This window comes from Arvicola amphibius, chromosome 10 (assembly GCF_903992535.2).
Source record: "Arvicola amphibius chromosome 10, mArvAmp1.2, whole genome shotgun sequence".
Classification (NCBI taxonomy): Eukaryota; Metazoa; Chordata; class Mammalia; order Rodentia; family Cricetidae; genus Arvicola; species Arvicola amphibius.
This window is the reverse complement of record NC_052056.1, coordinates 97,615,529-97,632,636: the sequence shown is the minus strand read 5'-3', so window position 1 is coordinate 97,632,636 and position 17,108 is coordinate 97,615,529. Positions and strand designations below refer to the sequence as shown.

Genomic DNA, 17,108 nt, shown 5'->3' with positions numbered 1-17,108 from the left:
GGACCCTGAGGACACTTTCTTCAGTAAAAACTGATCTGAATTTCTTTCTCATGTTCTCCCTCCTTCTGCTCCTCATCAGGACCTTGGGAGCTCCGTTTGGTGCTCCAATGTGGGGCTCTGTCTCTATCTCCATCTATCTCCAGATGAAGGTTCTATGGTGATATGCAAGATATTCATCAGTATGGCTATAGAATCTGGCCTTTTCTGGCTCCCTCTCCTCGGCTGCCCAAGGAACTAGCTGGGGGCATCTTCCTGGATACCTGGGAACCTCTCTAGAGTCAAGTCTCTTGACTACCCTATGATGGCTCCCTTAATTAAGATATATGCTTCCCTGCTCTCATATCCACCCTTCCTATATCCCAAGCATCCCATTTCCCCAAGCTCTCCCCATTCTCCCCTTCACGCTTTTCTCTCCCCATCTCCCCTTGCCCCCATCCCACCCCACCCCCAAGTTCCCAATTTTTCCCTGGCAATCTTGTCTACTTCCAATATCCAGGAGGATAATTGTATGTTTTTCTTTGGGTTCATCTTCTTATTATCTTCTCAAGGATCACGAATTATAGGCTCGATGTTTAATTATGACTAGAAACCAATTATGAGTGAGTATATCCCATGTTCATCACCCACTGAGACGGTGGGACAGAACTAACGGGAGATCACCAAGTCCAGTTGGAATGGGACTGATGGAACATCTGACCAAACCGGACTCTCTGAATGTGGCTGACGGTGGAGGCTGACTGAGAAGCCAAGGACAATGGCGATGGGCTTGGACTCTACGACAAGGACGGGCTCTTTGTGAGCCTTGTTAGTTAGGTTGCTCACCTTCCTGGACCTGGGGGGAGTTGGGACAACCTTGGACTTAACATAGTGTAGGGAACCCTGATGGCTCTTTGACCTGGAGAGGGAGGGAGTGGGGGTATGGGTGGAGTGGAGGGGAGGGGAGGGAAAGGGGAAGAGGAGGAGAGGAGATGGAAATTTTTAATAAAAAAAATGAGAAGAAAAAAAACTGATTTAAAGACAATGTAACTGCCACCTTCCTGGCTACCCCGCACAGCACTCCATTTTAAAACTGGTGATTTGAGGCCTACAAAGTGGCTCGGTGGGTAAAGGTCTTTGCCACGCAAACTTTAAGACCTGAGTTCAATTCCCAGGTTCCTCGTAAAGGTGGAAGGAGAACAAACTCCACTAAGTTGGTTTTTGAGGTCCACCTGTACATGGTAGCACTGGTATCCACCCCTACACTGTACACACCCACAGAAACTAATAAAGCTAAAAAAAAAATAGGTAAAAGTGGAGATTTAGGTGCTAGGGAGATGGTTCAGTGGTAAGAGCACTTGTTCTTGCAGAGGACCTGAGTTTGGTTCCCAGCGCCCATGCTGGAGCATTCTCAACCACCTGTAACTCCAGCTCCAGATGATAAGACACCCTCTTCTGGATTCCAAGGGCAGTATATTTATGCTCACAAATCCATGTTCCCAACACAAACACATAATTAAAAATAAAAACAAGAGGTTGGAGAGACGGCTCAGCAGTTAAGAGCATTCACTGCTCTTGCAGAGGACTTGATTTTGGTTCTTAGCACCCACGTTAGGAAATCACAACTGTGGCCTCCACAGGTACCAAGTATGCCCATGGTGCAGATGCATACGTGGAGGCAAAGCACTCATACACATAATATAAAAAATAAACCTTAAAAACATTCTTGAAAAATACGTTTAGCAATTAGAAACAATTAAAAGTGGAGACTTACTTTGGTGTTGTAAAAGGAAACTAACATTTGTCTGTAAGTTGAACATAAACCCTGAGGTAGAGATGGTGACATTTACTACCTTTCTGTCCTTTGAACTTGATTAAATTTGATTCAGGTGCTGACCTCAGTGTGTGTGGTAAGCTGAGGTCCCCCTACACTGGCAGCAAGAATTTAACGTCTTAGCCACTCATCCGAGCTGCTGTCTCTGAACACTGTCTCAGTTGCCTCTTGGAATGGAGACAACTGAAGCACAAGCCTACCTAAGAAGCGCTGAGGGGTCAGGCACAGGGAGAAGGCAACTGGGTGGCAGGAAGGTGACAGGAGCAACCTATGGGATGAGACTCGACAAGAAGGTGCACTGTGCCAAGCGGACACGTCTGGCCACAGAGAATATGACTTGACACCCACAAAAACAGAGCGGCCAGTCAGGAAGGCACCAAAGATAAACCAGTGATGGACTTGTTCCCTCTCAGTTTCAGATATGATTTCTAACAAAGTTCACAAACCCACAGCTCTAAAAGGCGGTTTTAGGGATGTAAAGGGTATTTGTACACAGCTCTTTGGACAAGGACAACACAGGTTCCAGGATGGTTAGCAGAGGCCAGGCACAGGGCCGGGAGGGGCATTAGCAAGGAGGGCTAGGGTAAGGGTCTGAGCAAGTGGCAAGACCTGATGGCTGAAATGGAGCAAAATCATGAAGATTCGAGTTTAAATTCTAATCCTACACTGAAGTAACTTCAGAGGGAAATGGACAAAGCTTATGAAACCTAGCACCATGCTGTTGGATACTATGACAATTCTAAATCCAGTCTGCTTCAGACTTCAGATGAAAAATGAGCTCTGAGCAGGAGCTGCTCTCACAGCTCAGAACCAGAACCATTGAGATGCCTGTAGCTACTGTCAGAGACAAGCCCTTGTTCCTAACTTAGATCCAAAACATATCCTAGAGGGCAGATCTCCTTCCAGAAGTTGAACACAGAAAGCTGGTCAGTTATTACAGACAGAGTGTATGCAAGTATGCCTTCCAAGTCCCTACAGACAAGCTCCCCACTAGTCAAGTGTGGTATCTTTCCAGGACAGTACAGCCTCCCACATTTTCTTTAGGGAACTTCCTTGCACTTCAAGGCCAGCCTGTGTTCTGCTGACACTGCTAGACTGCCAGCAAATTGTATGGGATGACCCTGGAGTGCAAGGGCAGAGTGGCTCATCTGCTGCAGGGACAATCAGGGACACACTAGCCTCACGCTGCAGAGAACGGCACCAGTGCATGTTCAGAGCCTGGCTGCAACTCCAGAGCTGGAGGGAGCTTCCTGCTTAGCTGTGCAAAAGGACACAGGTAACTTGAGGCAGAAAGAACAGGAGGGAAAAAACCCTTCAGCCCTTTAGGATCCTGCTGCACCTCTGCCACAAAGGAACAGTTAACATAAATGCAAGCTGGGCATGGGAATGCACACCTGCAATCCCAGCATTTAAGAGGCTGAGGCAGGAGGACTGCATAAGTTCAAGGCCAGCATGGGTTACACATATTGAGACCTTGCCCCCCCCCCCACATACACAAAGGGTTGGGGATGTAACTCAGTAGTAGAACATTTGGTGTCGCATATCTGAGGCCCTGAGTTTAAAACTGAGTCACACGTCTCTCTCACACACACACAAAAGATAAAGAAACAATCAAACACACTAATGACCTTCACATATCAGTCACATCTGGAAAACTGTGCTCTCAACCTGGCTTATCAAATTGGAACAATCCAGCTTATATTACTGCTTGCACCTTTCCCAGAACTAGAGTGCTGTCCTCTGCCCATGCACAGGGCAGAAGCTCAGAGGCAGAGAAGCTGTCTGGGGCAGGGACGGAAGGTGACTAATAAGAGGCCTGGATTTAGCATCCCAGCAAATCTGAGTTCAGGAGCAGCCTCAGAGTCACTGCTGTGTTCACGGCCCACCAGACACCACCACTGGGACTAGGAAGGAGCATCTGACTCCTGGGGGACAGCATCTTCCACTTGTCACACCTCTGCCCCTGTTAGGGTGTGCTGCTGCTTGGTTTTAAGAATTAAGCTTTCCTGAGAAGGTAGGAGGTCTTAAAACCCATGGGGCCAGGGGCTGGGCTGTGGGCAAAGACCTTCTTTACAGGGGAATTTGCTAGACAGTCACAAACATGGCCTTGGGTGATGATTATGTGAGGACAAGCAAGCACTAACAGAAGACCCTACCCCGAGAACAGAAAGTATACGGAAAGTCAAAGGCTACTTATCCCAGACCTGCAGGCTTAGCTGCCTCTGGGTCAAAGGATGAAGGCACCCATGGTGCTACTCTGGAAACTCTCAGCAGTGCTGCAGAGACCTGGGCCAGCTACACATCCCTGTACATGCTCAAAAGGGAGTGGTGGACACCTGGCAGCACATATGGATGCTGCTGGAAGTCCTCTCCTTCTTTAAGATGAAGCTGGCCCAGAAGTGGGAAAAGATCAGCTTCTAAGAGACAGAGGGCAGAGGCTGACAGGAGGGGCCTGCACGCCACCAGGGAAGGTGGCATCTTCTGTGATCTCCAAAGTGGCTCACAACTACTGAGCCCAGCAGCACCTCAGATACCAGTGCTTTCTTCAGGACCAAGAACAGATGTCCTTCATGGACCTTCCAGCTGCCTTGTCCCCCTAGCAGGAGCACTCACCATGTTCAGGGTAGTGGGGAGGAGGAGGTGAAGCAAAATCCAGCTTGTCCTTTAGGTCTGCCTCATTCTCCTCCTGCCATTTCAGCCCGACCTTCTCCCAGAGGCTGGTGGCTGTCTGCCTGCAACACAGCAAAACAGGAGCGGCAGTCAGGTCTGGATACCAGAAGACCCCCTTCCACGAAGGTCTTGATCACAGACACCTCAAGGAAACGCCTTCTGGGCTGGGGAGCAGGGTCAGGTAATAGGCAGGAGTGGCCTTCTGACCAGCTCTGACTACATGGTGACAATACCAGCCAAGGGCCTAATGTCCACCCACAGACCCAACTTAAGAAAGAGGTCTTAGCAATCAGAGATAGCTCATATGACACAGAACCACACAGCACACAGAACAAGGAGAAGGGGCAATTTCTTGTGGCTCCAGCTTCTAGAGGAGAGAAACCACCACCCCTGTGGTAAACGGCAACCGAACAGAAGCTCTTACTGCAAACAATCAGAGAGGCTCCAGAGGAGTAGGGGGCACCACTTGGCCCACACTACTGCCCAGCTGCTGGGTGAGGCACTTACCGGACCTCAGGCATTTCGTCGCTGAAGCTGCTGAGCAGCAGTGGGCTGAGTTTGTGGAAGAAGGAGTAGCGGTCGCGAAGATTCAGCAGCCAGCCCCCCACCACCGAGGTCACGGCCTGCCGGACCTGCCACAAGACAACAGAGAAGCAGCTTCACTTGAAAGTCTCTGGGAAGGGTGGTTCAGAGTCCTGCTGTGGGGGAATGTTAGTCCTGAAACAGGTGCAGGCAATGAGTTCCAGGGCTGGACCCCAGCCCTCTGACAAATGAGAGGACCACTGCTGATGGAACCTTGTGACACCCACTAGCTCTGTCCTCTGTGGACTCACTGTGCACCCACGCCCCACCCCCTGCCAATATATTGTGTTTGCAGTCTTCTGTGTCACCATGGTACCTGGGTGTTTTATCGGCTGCAGTGACAATAGTACAGGCTACCTTATTTGGCATGTGACATGAATCCACGAAAAATCTTCAGGAAGCAAACTTGGGAAAGAAAGATTAGACCTCACCAGGGTTTAGGTAGAGATATAGCTGGGGAACTGCTGCTTGCTGGTCAGGGTTTCTGTTTGGGATGATGAGAACTGGGGTAGTGGTGACAACTGTGACAGTGCTGTGTGTGTGGTGCGGGTGACAGAACAGAGCACCCTGCACAACTCAGCACATGCTTCACAAAATTAAAATAAGTATGCACTTAAAAAACCCACTAACCATCGTGAACGGGTAAACTGTATGCATATGAACTACGATGCCACGGAGAGGCATACAAATAAACAGGGCTGTGCTGGGAGCCTTGGCACCTGCAGGCCGGGGCACCTGCAGTGACACAGCCTAGAGCAGGGGAGAGAGGGTGCTGACGCACTTCATCACAGGGGAGGGGACACGGCCACCCGGATACAACTTGTCAGTCTACGGAGAGTTTGATGGTTGATATGAACGGCCAAGATGGTGACAGCTTTCAGTTTCTCTGAGGGCTAGAGGCTGAGGCTGGCCATTGTCCCTCCTTCCCACCTACCCAGAATCCCGTGCTCTCCCTTTCCGTTTTCTCTACCTGGACAGAGACTGCCTGCCACCAGTTAGTCCTCTTTATAGGTGACATTACCATAGCCACAACAGCCTTAGATCTGAGACATGTCCGTGAGCTGGATTTTGCCTTTATAAAGCCAGTGCATCCCCTACATCTGTAGGCCTCCTGTCTGCCAGCATCCTCTGCTGCTTCCAAACTCCCCGGCACAGATTACCCTGCTACTCAACCTCTACTCTGCCCTTCTTCGCACTGAAGGAGGAGCACAGGAAGACACTTTCACTAACAGCATGTGGTTTCAAGACTGTAGGGCAGCGACACCCCATTACCTGAGGGACATCATCGAAGAGTCTTTGAGCAAAGTGGGAAAGAACGTCATCCACGGAACTGCCATTGCCAAACTGGATCACAGTGCCTGTGGCTTCGATGACGGCCACCCGGACCTTCCAGTGCTGGTGGGAGATGGTCTGCATCAGGGGGCCTATCAAGGACTCCGACTGCATGTGGAAGTGCTCTGTGGGACAGGGAGGCTGCTGGTTATCAGATACAGTTCTGTGGCCACCGTCGTACCTGCCATCTCCCGCTGAACGCTTCTAAACCAGCCCCTGCTAGCCTCAACTCCCACATTCCCGCTCCAGGCATCAAAGTGGACAAGTACACGTATTTCACAAGGTTGACTCCCTCCCGTCCAGACTTCCAGTTTAACCATCAGCACTAGGCAGGACCTGCTATTTTTTTTTTTTTCCAAATTCTAGCTCAGAATGAAAAAAGAGAAGACTCTGATCAAGCAGAGCTGTTAGAATGTTGGGAATAAACTAAAGGGAAGCGAAGAGAGGCACCTCCTTCAATCTAGGAAGCCAGAGATCCAAGTCAGAGACACAAGAGACACTGGAACAGAGAAACACACGTGTACAAAGGCTGAAGCAGACTAAGTTTGATGCCAGCCCGGGCTCCATGGTGAGATCTCGTCTCTAATACAAAAATCATCACACAAGGGAACCAATCCACTTTAGTTAAGGTCCCGGCAATCTGGGTACCCGCGGAGGGGGATCCGACGCTTACCAGGAGTGGCCCGCGCCAAAGCGGCTGCGCACTCGCAACTTTCGCGGCGCACAGCGGCGAAGGGGTCGAGCAGCGTGCCCCGCAGCGCGCGCACCGCGTCGTCCAGGTGGGGCGCGAGCGCGGCGCCGCCCAGGTCCACGGCCAGGCGGAGCAACTGCACGAGGGCGAGGCGCAGCTCCTCGCAGGGCTCCGGCGGCAGTCGCGCAGGCTCGGGTCGGGCCAGGCGCGCGGTGAGCGCGGGCACCAGGCGCGGTAGAGCATCGCGTGGCCGAGCGGCGCGGCGCAGGCCTAAATCCAGCAGGTGAGCAGCGAGCGCGCGACAGCCCTCGGCCGGGTCGGTCAGAAGTCGCAGCAGGCGCGGCAGCAGCAGACGAGCCCAGGGGCCCTGGAAGGCAACAGAATCCACGCCGGGCCGCACCGCCTCTTCCAGGGCGTGCTCCAGAGCTTCCAGCGCACGCCGCCGCCCCAGCTTACTCTCGGTCTCCAGCCCCGGCAGCAGGCGGCCTAGCGAGCGGCTCAGTTCCGCAGCCTCAGCCGCCTCGGCGAAGTCTGAAGCCGCCTCCGCTGGCGTCGCCATCTTGTGCGCGTTGCCTGTCTCCAAGGGAACCGGCGCTAGTACGATTGTGGCGGCACGCTTTACGGCAGGACTTCCGGCGGACTTGTCTGCTCGCGGCCGAGTGCGCTCTCCCGAGGCGTGATGCGGGGGGAGGGGCAGGGAGTGAGGGGCACGGGGCGGGACCAGGGAAAGCGGGCGGAAAAGGGGTTTAGAGGGCGGAGTAAGTGGCAGGAGGCGGAGAGAGGGGGCGAAGAGAAAGTGTTATTGGCTGGGTGCAGGGGACGGGGGCGGGGTTCGAGCCTGGGAGGCGTGGCAGGGGGCAGCAGGCTTGGCGAGGGCCTCGGGAGGAGGGGCGAAGGGTGAGGCGTTGCGGGTAAGAGGTAGTGTGCTGAACGAGGTGGTGATAGGCGGGACGCGGGCCTTTTGGGAAAGGGGGTAGAGTAAAGAGTGGGGAATAAGGGGTACTGGGAAGGGTGAGAGCCGAGTGGGCGGAGCGTAGGCTTTGGGGGCGTTGCAGGAGGTGGCAGGCGGAGCGCGGGGCTCTGTGGGCGGGGCGAAGGGGAAGAGGGGCTTAAGGGAAGGGGGCGGGGCAAGGGGTAGTGGGATGGGTAAGGGGGAGGTGGGTGGGGCATAGGCCGCGGACCAGGGTCAGTAGGCGGAATGCAGGGTGGGGGAAAGAGCTTGAACCCCGATGGTGGGGTGGGGGCCTGAGTAGGGTGAAGGATGAGGAATGAGGGGCTGGAGACTAGGGCTGGTAGGTGGGGCGCAGACTTTGGGGCGTGGCTAATGGCGGAGGGCGGGGCGAAGGGTGGGGCTGGCCTTTCTCTGAGTCTGTAACTTAACCCTAGTGGCTAAGCTTAAGCTTCCGCGTACCTGAACCTTCAGGTTCCACTTTCCCCTTGATCCCTGGGTACCACAGGTGAAAGCACATTTGTCCTAAGGCGGTGGAAGCTCAAGCTAAGCTTATTTTGAATGGCTTAGACGTGGGTAATCCTTACTGGGTTACTCAGGGGTTCTTGAGAAGGCAGGTGTGGGTCTGCTGCTTGGATCCTCCCCTCAGTTTAGACGTGTAGTAACCTCGCTGGCTGGAGGGTTTTAGGACAGGGATGGCCTGCTGGGCACTTCCTAATACTGGCGTTGAGCCTAACTCAGTGCTGCATGCGTGGCTTTTCCAGTAAGCAGAACGTGGGGTGGTTGCTTCCAGACCTGGGTAGCGAGGCACCTCACATCTGAGAACAGGCTCGTGATATAAGGATTGGGCTTTATAACAAATTTTGCCCATCTGTTTGGTTGTTGACATAAGTCTTGTAGAAAATTAGTGTGAACAGGTTACCCTTAGGTGTTTTGAATGTGGTGAGAAAGTTTAGGGGACCATGTAAAATGGCTGGGGATAGCAAAAGAGTTGTAAAGAGAGGGGGTTGACTGGGCAAAGGCCCTGTGTTAGGTGTTGTGGACTGAACTGTGTCCCTCTAAATTTGTATGTCAAAGTCTTAAGCCTAATACAGAATGTGACTGTTTGGAGACTGCATCTTTGCAGATGTCAACGCTGAGGCATAAGAAGTGGGGAGTGTGGGATAAACATACAAGCTGTGACAGGACTTCGTGAATGTAAGTTGGGCAGACATCTGGTGCCGGACAATTCTGTATTCTGTCAATTATGTTTTAAATAAATGCTGATTGGCCAGTAGCCAGGCAGGAAGTATAGGTGGGACAACCAGACAGGAAGTAGAGGTGGGGCAAGGAGAGCAGAAGAATTCTGGGAAGGAGGAAGCCCATTTCTCCCTAGTCTTGTCCAGACACTAAAGAAGCAGGATGTGACCTGCCCTGCTGAAAAAGGTACTGAGCCATGTGGCTAACATGGATAAGAATAATGGGCTAATAAGTTATAAGAGTTAATAAGAAGCCTGAGCTAATGGGCCAATCAGTTTATAATTTATGGAGAACTCTGTGTGATTTCTTTGGGACTTTTTGGCTGTGGGAACCGGGCAGGACAGAAACCCCAACTAGCAGGCCCCTCATGTTACAGACATCAAGGCCTGGTGGAAGCAGCCTTCCCCGCCTCCTGGCAGGCTCCAGCATCCAGGTCTGTGAGGGGTAGGGTCTGCCCTGGAAGCTGAAGCTTATGGTGCTTGTCTGTGGCCAGGGAGCTCTGAGGCAAAGGAGAAACATAGAAGTGTCTTGTAGGGAGCAAGGGGGTGTGCAGGGCAGCCAGGAGGGTCTTGGTCTCTCTGTAGAAGCTAAGGAAGATGCTTTAGTTAGTGGAGCACTGGCAGCCAGTTCTGCACTTCTGAGGATGACTGTGTCCACTGTGAAGGTTGGGCTGGGCCAGCAGGCGTGGCATGTGGAATCCTGTGAGCAGTAATGAGCTCACCTTTCCTGCTCCTTCCACCTAAATACAACCTAAGCACCCCATAAGTAACAGTCAATGAGGAAAAGACTTGAAAGGTGAAAATAAGATACACTGGTCAGAACTAGAGCTGTGTCCTTGGGTTTCCTTATTCTCTGGTATAGAGTTCTGGAGTAGGGCCCTAGAGAGGTCTACCACACGCAGCGGCCAACAGATACAGGTAAGTCTTCTGGAAAACTCCTTCTCTCTGGCCAGTGGCAGGAGAGACCTAGAAGAGTGCTCCAGTACCATTCCACAGTCTATCCCCTGTGACAATGTCAGAGCGCCTGCAGGCTCACCTGACCCTGCTTGCACAAGGAGTGCCAGTAGGGACTGCAGAGCAGTGTTATGTAGCTGCCTGGCAGCACAGAAACACAAAAACACGTTCCACGTATCCTCAGCAAGGTGGACCCTGGAGATGCACCTCTCAGCAGGAACCGAGTGGTCCCACCAGTACCAGAGAACCAAACAGACCAGGGGAGCAAAGGAAGGACTCTGGAGACAAAGCCAGTGTTGGAACAAGAGGCCACAGAGTCAGGCCAGATTGTCCATGTCACATACATCCACACCCTGGCATCAGCAGCTGCCTGCTAATGTAGAAGATTTAAATAGAACCAGGAGTCTCCAAACAGAATAGCCTAAATGTCCGGCATACATTTGAAAAAGACCGCTTATCATTCCAAGAACATTCACAACGTGAATGTAAAAAGGCTGCTCACTGAAATGGCTGCCAAAACGAACCATCTGCCAAGCACTTGTCGACAGCCATGAAAATCGCTTTCAAGAAGTAATTACAAGAAAAAGTGATTACAAACTCGTTTAAAATTGAAAAAAAAAAGATTAAGTTAGCAACAAAAAAGAAATTGTAAAGCGCTAAATGGAAATTACAGAGTTTGAGAAAACAACTAGAATAACACTGTCCATCATTAGAAGGACATAGTGGTAGACTGGAGAGGGAGTGCTAGAACTTTCTTGGATCTGAAAAACAAAGAAAATAGTACAACGTGTAAACCTAAGCCAAGTTTGGCAGTGCATGTTTGAAATTGCAGTGTTGGGGAGGCTGATGTGGAAGGATGGAAGATTCTGGGGTAAGTTCTGGTCTAAAAATTAAATCCCTGAGCCTCAGAGGTTTGTGGGATAATTCTTATCTCATCAGCATCCCAGAACAATAAGGCAGAGTTGTGGGGCTAAAACATTTAAAGCAGTAATGACTGAAGATGTCCCCTGATCAATGAAAGACAAAAAATACACAGATGCAAGAGGCTGAGTAAGCAAGCTCCCTTGTATGATAAATCTGCCAGGAATGCATACCAAGGTACATTATAATTAAACTTTCATATCTTTATTCTATCAGTGTGCCTGCATGTGCATGTGTGTGTATATGTGTAGGACAGGCTTTCATTCTGTAGGCTAGGCTAACCTGGAGCTCAAGATGTAGATCAGGCTGGCCTTGAACTCAGATGTCTGCCTGCCTCTACCCACTGAGTGCTGGGATTTAAGGCGCACCAGTACACCTGCCCTTGTCTGTGTTTTTGAAGCAGGGTCTCACACTGTGGACTGCCGTTGAGTTTGAGCCAATCCCACTCGGTTTCCCAAGTGCTAGGATTACGGACATGAACCATCACACCTGGCTTTAATTAGACATTTGGCAAGGAAAGAAAAAAAAGAAAAACCTTGCCTGTCAAAGAGAAGTGACATGTTGCATGCAGGTAGAGGAGAGGCAGTCTCAACCAGATCTGGCTGCTTCTCTGAGGCTACAGGAGCCAGAAGGAAGGGCACAGGATTCTTCAAGCTTGTAAAGAAAACTTAACTGTGAACTCTGTCAAGCAAAATGTCATTCAGGAATGACAGAGGAATTAAGAGGTTCTTAGGAAAAAAGGCAAACCAATAGAAGATGTTGCCAACAGAACTTCCTGCAAGGGGTGTTTAAAGGAAATACCCTAAGCACAGTGGAAGCAATCAGGAAACAACTGATTTCCAGACAGCTGGGGAACATGTTGGTGTGCCTGGTGCACTGGGAGGCCAGAGGAGGGCATTGGATCCTCTAAAACTGGGTGGTGGTGAGCCATGTAGGTGCTCATGTTTCCAGAGAACCCAGTTCCTCTGGCAGAACATCCAATACTATTAAGCACGGAGCCATCTCTCCAGCCTATTATTACTTTTTAGGTACAGAGAAACCCTTTGCTTTCACAGTGTGAAAGCTTAGCTGGGTAGGGTCATCCCCTGAATGCATCCTTCCCTTTGTTCTTGTGCAGCTCAGCCCTCTGACAATGCCTTGTCTGTAACAGTAAGCTTCATAATGGTCTTTTCCCATCCCAAACCATGCATTATGCATTTCTACCCCACTTAGCTTTATTGTAGACCTGCATAAATGTTACTAATAATAAAGACACCACAGATTCAATGTTGTGCTCTCTTGAAATATCCTCTGCCAAAGAAATTAGTTCATTTTAAATTTATCCTTGAATTGGGCCTTTGCAGTCTGCTTGACTCTCAGCCCTGTTATCATCCAGGTTCCTACTATATCTGCCCAAACAGTGCCACTAACTGGGGACCAAGTAGTCCAGTATCAGAGCCTATGGGGCACATTCCCCCCATTTAAATCACTGCAAGAAGCAAACACACATGTGTGTACACATACTTGAAAATGCCCATACACAGACTGTTCTCATTGCTGTGACCAAATGCTTGACAGGAGCAGCTTAAGGGGAAAAGGATCTATTTTGGCTCAAGGTTTCAGAGGTTTGGTCTATATGTGTTTGGTCCACAGACTTAGAAGGACCACTATGGCAGCAAAGATATGTGATAGAGGAAATTGCTCACCTTTTGTTGATCAGTAAGCAGAGGCAGGAGAAAGAAGGAAGGGTCCAAGGATCTGTGCCCCTAGTGATCTCCCACCTTAGTCCCACATCTTTGTTTGCAGAACCTCCCCAAATAGTACCATCGCCTGGGACCAAATGTTCAAACAGGAGGTCGTGGGAAACATTGCATGTCCAAACCAGAACAGAAGCACTTGTTGCCTTCTGCGTAGTGATGTCAATGCATCCTCAGGATTCTGCTGGTCAGAAGGCCATCTAGCTTGGTGTTTTGTGCCTTTACCTGCTGAGCCACCTCACTGGTCCAAATGTGTTAAAAACAACAAACCCCCCAAAACTTAGCAGAGTAGTTGTTCCTCTGGAAAACAGTTAAGTCAAGCTTTCCATCCTGTGTGTGGGCAAGCAGCTCCATTCCTCGTGACACATGGGACTGAATGTGGTGATTGGCCCAAAGACATTGTAAAGTAGAACTCTAGCAAGTGCCGACGGTGTGATGTTCTGCTCCACGCTGAAACTTGAAATGTAAGAACATAGTGGACAACGGGCAAGAGTGGAAAAGGTGCATCATGGACACATGAAAATAACCAGGAGGGGGCCTGGTGAGATGGTGCAGCAGGTAGAAGTGCATATCACACAAAACCGAGAACTTGAGTTTGGTCCTTGAACCCCACTTAAGAGGCTGGATGTGGTACCATGCATCTGTAACCCCAGGGGTAAAATGGGGGCTGGAGACAGGAGAGTCAGCTGGAAACTCACAGACCAGCTACAAGTGGAGTACACAGCTACTGGTGTCAGTGGTTAAAATACGTGGGCCGTCAAGATGGCTCAGCAGGTAAAAGTGGTTTCTGCCAACCATGATGACCTGAGTTCCACTTCTAGGACCCCCATGGTAGAAAGTGAGAACTGATGCTCACAAGTTGTCCACAAGTTATTCCACTGCTCAGAGGCTGACGCAGAAGGATGGACTGCTGCTGGCCTTACTCTGTCCTATGGTGCACTGTGAGACAGAAAGGAGGGGTGCTAGAAACACAAAGAAATGAGATTTATAATATAAAAGCTGCTCATAGTGCAGATCACACCCCAGATTTTAAAAAAGGCTTATTTCGTCTGTTTTGTTTGTATATGCATATGTGTACCGTGTGTGTGCAGTGCCCTTGGAGGCTGTAAGAAGGTACCTGATCCCCTGGAACTGGGGTCACAGTAGTTGTGGGCTGCCATGTGGGTGGTGGGAGCTGAACTAAGGTACTCTGCAAGACCAGCCAGTGATTGTAACTACTGAGCCATCTCTCCAGGCCTATCCCTGATGGTTTCACTGACAAGGAGTTCAAACATTTAATTAACAGTTACAGTCAAGAAAGCTGGAGGGGGACACTTCCCAATTTGTTTCATGGGACAGCATCACATCAAAGGGTAATAAGACGTAAGAGAAGAGCTGATGACCTCTTTTTTTTTTTTTTTTTTTTTTTTTGGTTTTTTGAGACAGGGTTTCTCTGCAGCTTTTTAGAGCCTGTCCTGGAGCTAGCTCTTGTAGACCAGGCTGGTCTCGAACTCACAGAGATCCGCCTGCCTCTGCCTCCCGAGTACTGGGATTAAAGGCATGCGCCACCACCACCCGGCCTCTGATGACCTCTTTAAGTGAGCACAGATGCCAAAATCCTAAAGAAAACACTAACAAACTGGATCTAGAGATAATGCTTTTATAAAAAGGGTAAGACATAATCAAATTGAGTTGATCTCGTGAATGCAAATTAATAAAAATAACTCAGGGCTGGGAATGTGGCTCAGTTGGTAGAGTGCTTGCTTAGTATGCATGAAATCTTGTATTTCATCTCCAGCAGTACTTATACGAGGAATTTGGTGCATGCCTGCAATCCCAGCACTCAGGAGATGGGGGCAGGAGGATCAGGAGTTCAACGTCATCTTCAGCGACATACTAGGTTTGAGGCTAGCTTGTAATCCATGAAACCCTGACTGAAAAAAAAACTTTTTTTTTAATTTAAAAGTTGGAAAAAAAAAACATGATTCCATAGATGCTAGCAGCATTTGGTGAAATTGACACGAATAAACTTCCAGTTGATTAGAAATGGAAGGGAATTAACATAAGTCAGATCTACAAAACTGTCTCCGAAGTGTATTTGCTCAAGTAGCCAGCAACAGTCCCCTCCTGCATGTGGAGTCTGGGCTGGATTCCAGACATGCCAGTGGAGTGTGGAGGGAAGAGCGTGCCCAGCCGCTTGCAGCCTTCGAGTTGAAGAGACCTGGCAGCAGCTCCATGACCATCAGAACAGGTGCATCAAAGCCCCCGAAGAATGGGGTTGCAAGGAAGACATCTTGCTGGAACTCTCCAGTGCTGCTGCAGCCTGCTAGATCTGTGCTGAGCCTCCTAGAATGCTAGAGTCCAAATCAGCATCCTCTCTGGAGGAGAGACCTGCCTGCCCTGATCCTCCCCTGGGGCTGGGTTGATTTTAGCCCTCTGTAGGGATGGAGCATACTATGCGCGAGGGTTTGCTCACCTATTAGGATATAGGTTGCGTTTGTCTTTTGACTGCTGTGAAGAAACCCTTTCCAGAATAGGAAACATGGGCACCTGGGTGCTGCTCATTGTTAGGGCTCCTGTCTAGCTGTCCTGCAGCACCAGAATCAGTGTACAGCTGTGAGATATCAAAAACCACAGGTTTGCCTTGACCTCTAGCATCTTCCTTCTGAATAACTGAAGTGAAACCTGAGAATTGAACGGATATTTGCATAGCCATGTTTGTTTGCTTGATTTGGTCTTGGGAGATAGACCGCAGGACCTTACAAACTACCTAGTGCTCTGTCTCAGAGACATGCCTACGCCATGCCCTTTTTCTCAGGTGCATTATTCACAAATAGCCCAAAGATGAAAACAACCCAGATGTCTGTCATTGGTAAAAAGACACAATGTGACCTGACACACAGAAGAATATGAGTCAGCCTTAGGAAGCAAAGGCTCATCATCTCTTGGGTGAGCCATGCACAGAAGGGTAAGGCCGTGAGTCTACTTACGGGAGCACATGGCGTGACAGACTTGGTACTGTGCACCGGAGTTGTCATGTGTGTTCCATTGTGGGACAGATCAGTCATTTGAGGAGGGGAGGGCAGAATGAGAAGGGAAAGGATAGACAGGTTGGAGGAAGGCAAATGTTTTCTTCCTAAATCTGATAGGTCTTAATGACCTCCCAACCTTTAACACTTAGGAATTGGCTCTGGGTTTATACCTATTCTTTTTTTATAAAATGTGTGTGTGGGGCACAGCATGTATATCATGTTCAGAGGACAAATTTGGGAGTCAGTTCAAATTCAGGCTTGGAAGCAAACACTTTAGCCACTGAGCCATCTCAGCAGCCCTACGCTAAGTTTATACCTTAAATATGGAAAAACATAGCAAGAGCATCTAAATTTATTCTGTTTAAGTCTCTGCATTGCATATATTTTAAAGTCCCTTAAAAAACAGGAAAGGGGGTTTTCAAGTGTCTTCCAAGAAGTATGTCATCTCAACCAATAAATAGATTTTGGTAAAATTAGCTCTTTCATTCATTTATTGTTTTGCCTGACATATTTATGTGTGTTGTGGGTAAGACACTTCCAGGTGTTCAGCTAAGACTGAGTGGAAGATGAGTTGGGGTTTCTATTGCTGTGAAGAGACTCTTACAAAGGAAAGCATTTCATTGGGGCTTACAGGTTCAGAGATTTAGTGCATTGTCAGGGCAGGAAGCATGGTAGCATGCATGCAAACATGCTGTTAGAGAGGCAGCTGAGAGTGCCACATCTAGATCCTTTGACACCTCCAAGTCCACCCCCAGTGACACCTTCCTCTAACAAAGCCACACCTACCCCAGCAAGGCTACACCTCCTAATAGTGCCACTCTCTATGAGCCTATGAGGGTCATTTTCATTCAAACCACCGCAGAGAGCCAAAGCAGATGCTGTTTCTCCTTGCATTGGAGAGTTGCCAGCCCACAGACCACTTTCCTCTGGCTTTGACATGGCCCTTGAGTTCCTCAGCTGTCAGCAGTGTGATTACCAGGAGACCTGAACAAGAAGACTAGATCCTTAACTTTCAGTCCTGAGGCGGGGAAGGAGGGGCTCAGGAGTCCCTATCCCTGAGAGGATTTATAGGCAGTAAATGATTGCTAAGGGGAGTGTCTCATGTGGTCTCACTCCTTCTGAGGACTTGCAGGCTGTTACGGATTACTGAAGGCAGTTTTGGTCTATCCTTTTCTCTGAGGACAATGGTGATGGTGTCGTGCCTTCTGAGTTGC

The 17,108-nt window shown here is 49.6% G+C and overlaps 1 protein-coding gene across 2 annotated transcripts in view; it reads right to left on the bottom strand.

Moving 5' to 3' along the window:
- Positions 1 to 7,735, bottom strand: part of Dnaaf5 (dynein axonemal assembly factor 5) — a 38,424-nt gene extending 30,689 nt beyond the window's left edge. The window contains exons 1-4 of one of the 2 annotated variants that reach the window (XM_038345425.1): positions 7,068 to 7,735; positions 6,335 to 6,519; positions 4,988 to 5,112; positions 4,424 to 4,542 (exon numbers count right to left, since the gene is read on the bottom strand). In XM_038345425.1, coding sequence (XP_038201353.1) covers positions 4,424 to 4,542; positions 4,988 to 5,112; positions 6,335 to 6,519; positions 7,068 to 7,644 — 1,006 coding nt within the window. In that variant the 5' untranslated portion in view covers positions 7,645 to 7,735. Of the gene's footprint in view, positions 1 to 4,423; positions 4,543 to 4,987; positions 5,113 to 6,334; positions 6,536 to 7,067 lie in introns of both variants that reach the window. The other variant, XM_038345426.1, reaches the window with a different exon arrangement.
- Between the last annotated feature and the right edge of the window lie 9,373 nt (positions 7,736 to 17,108).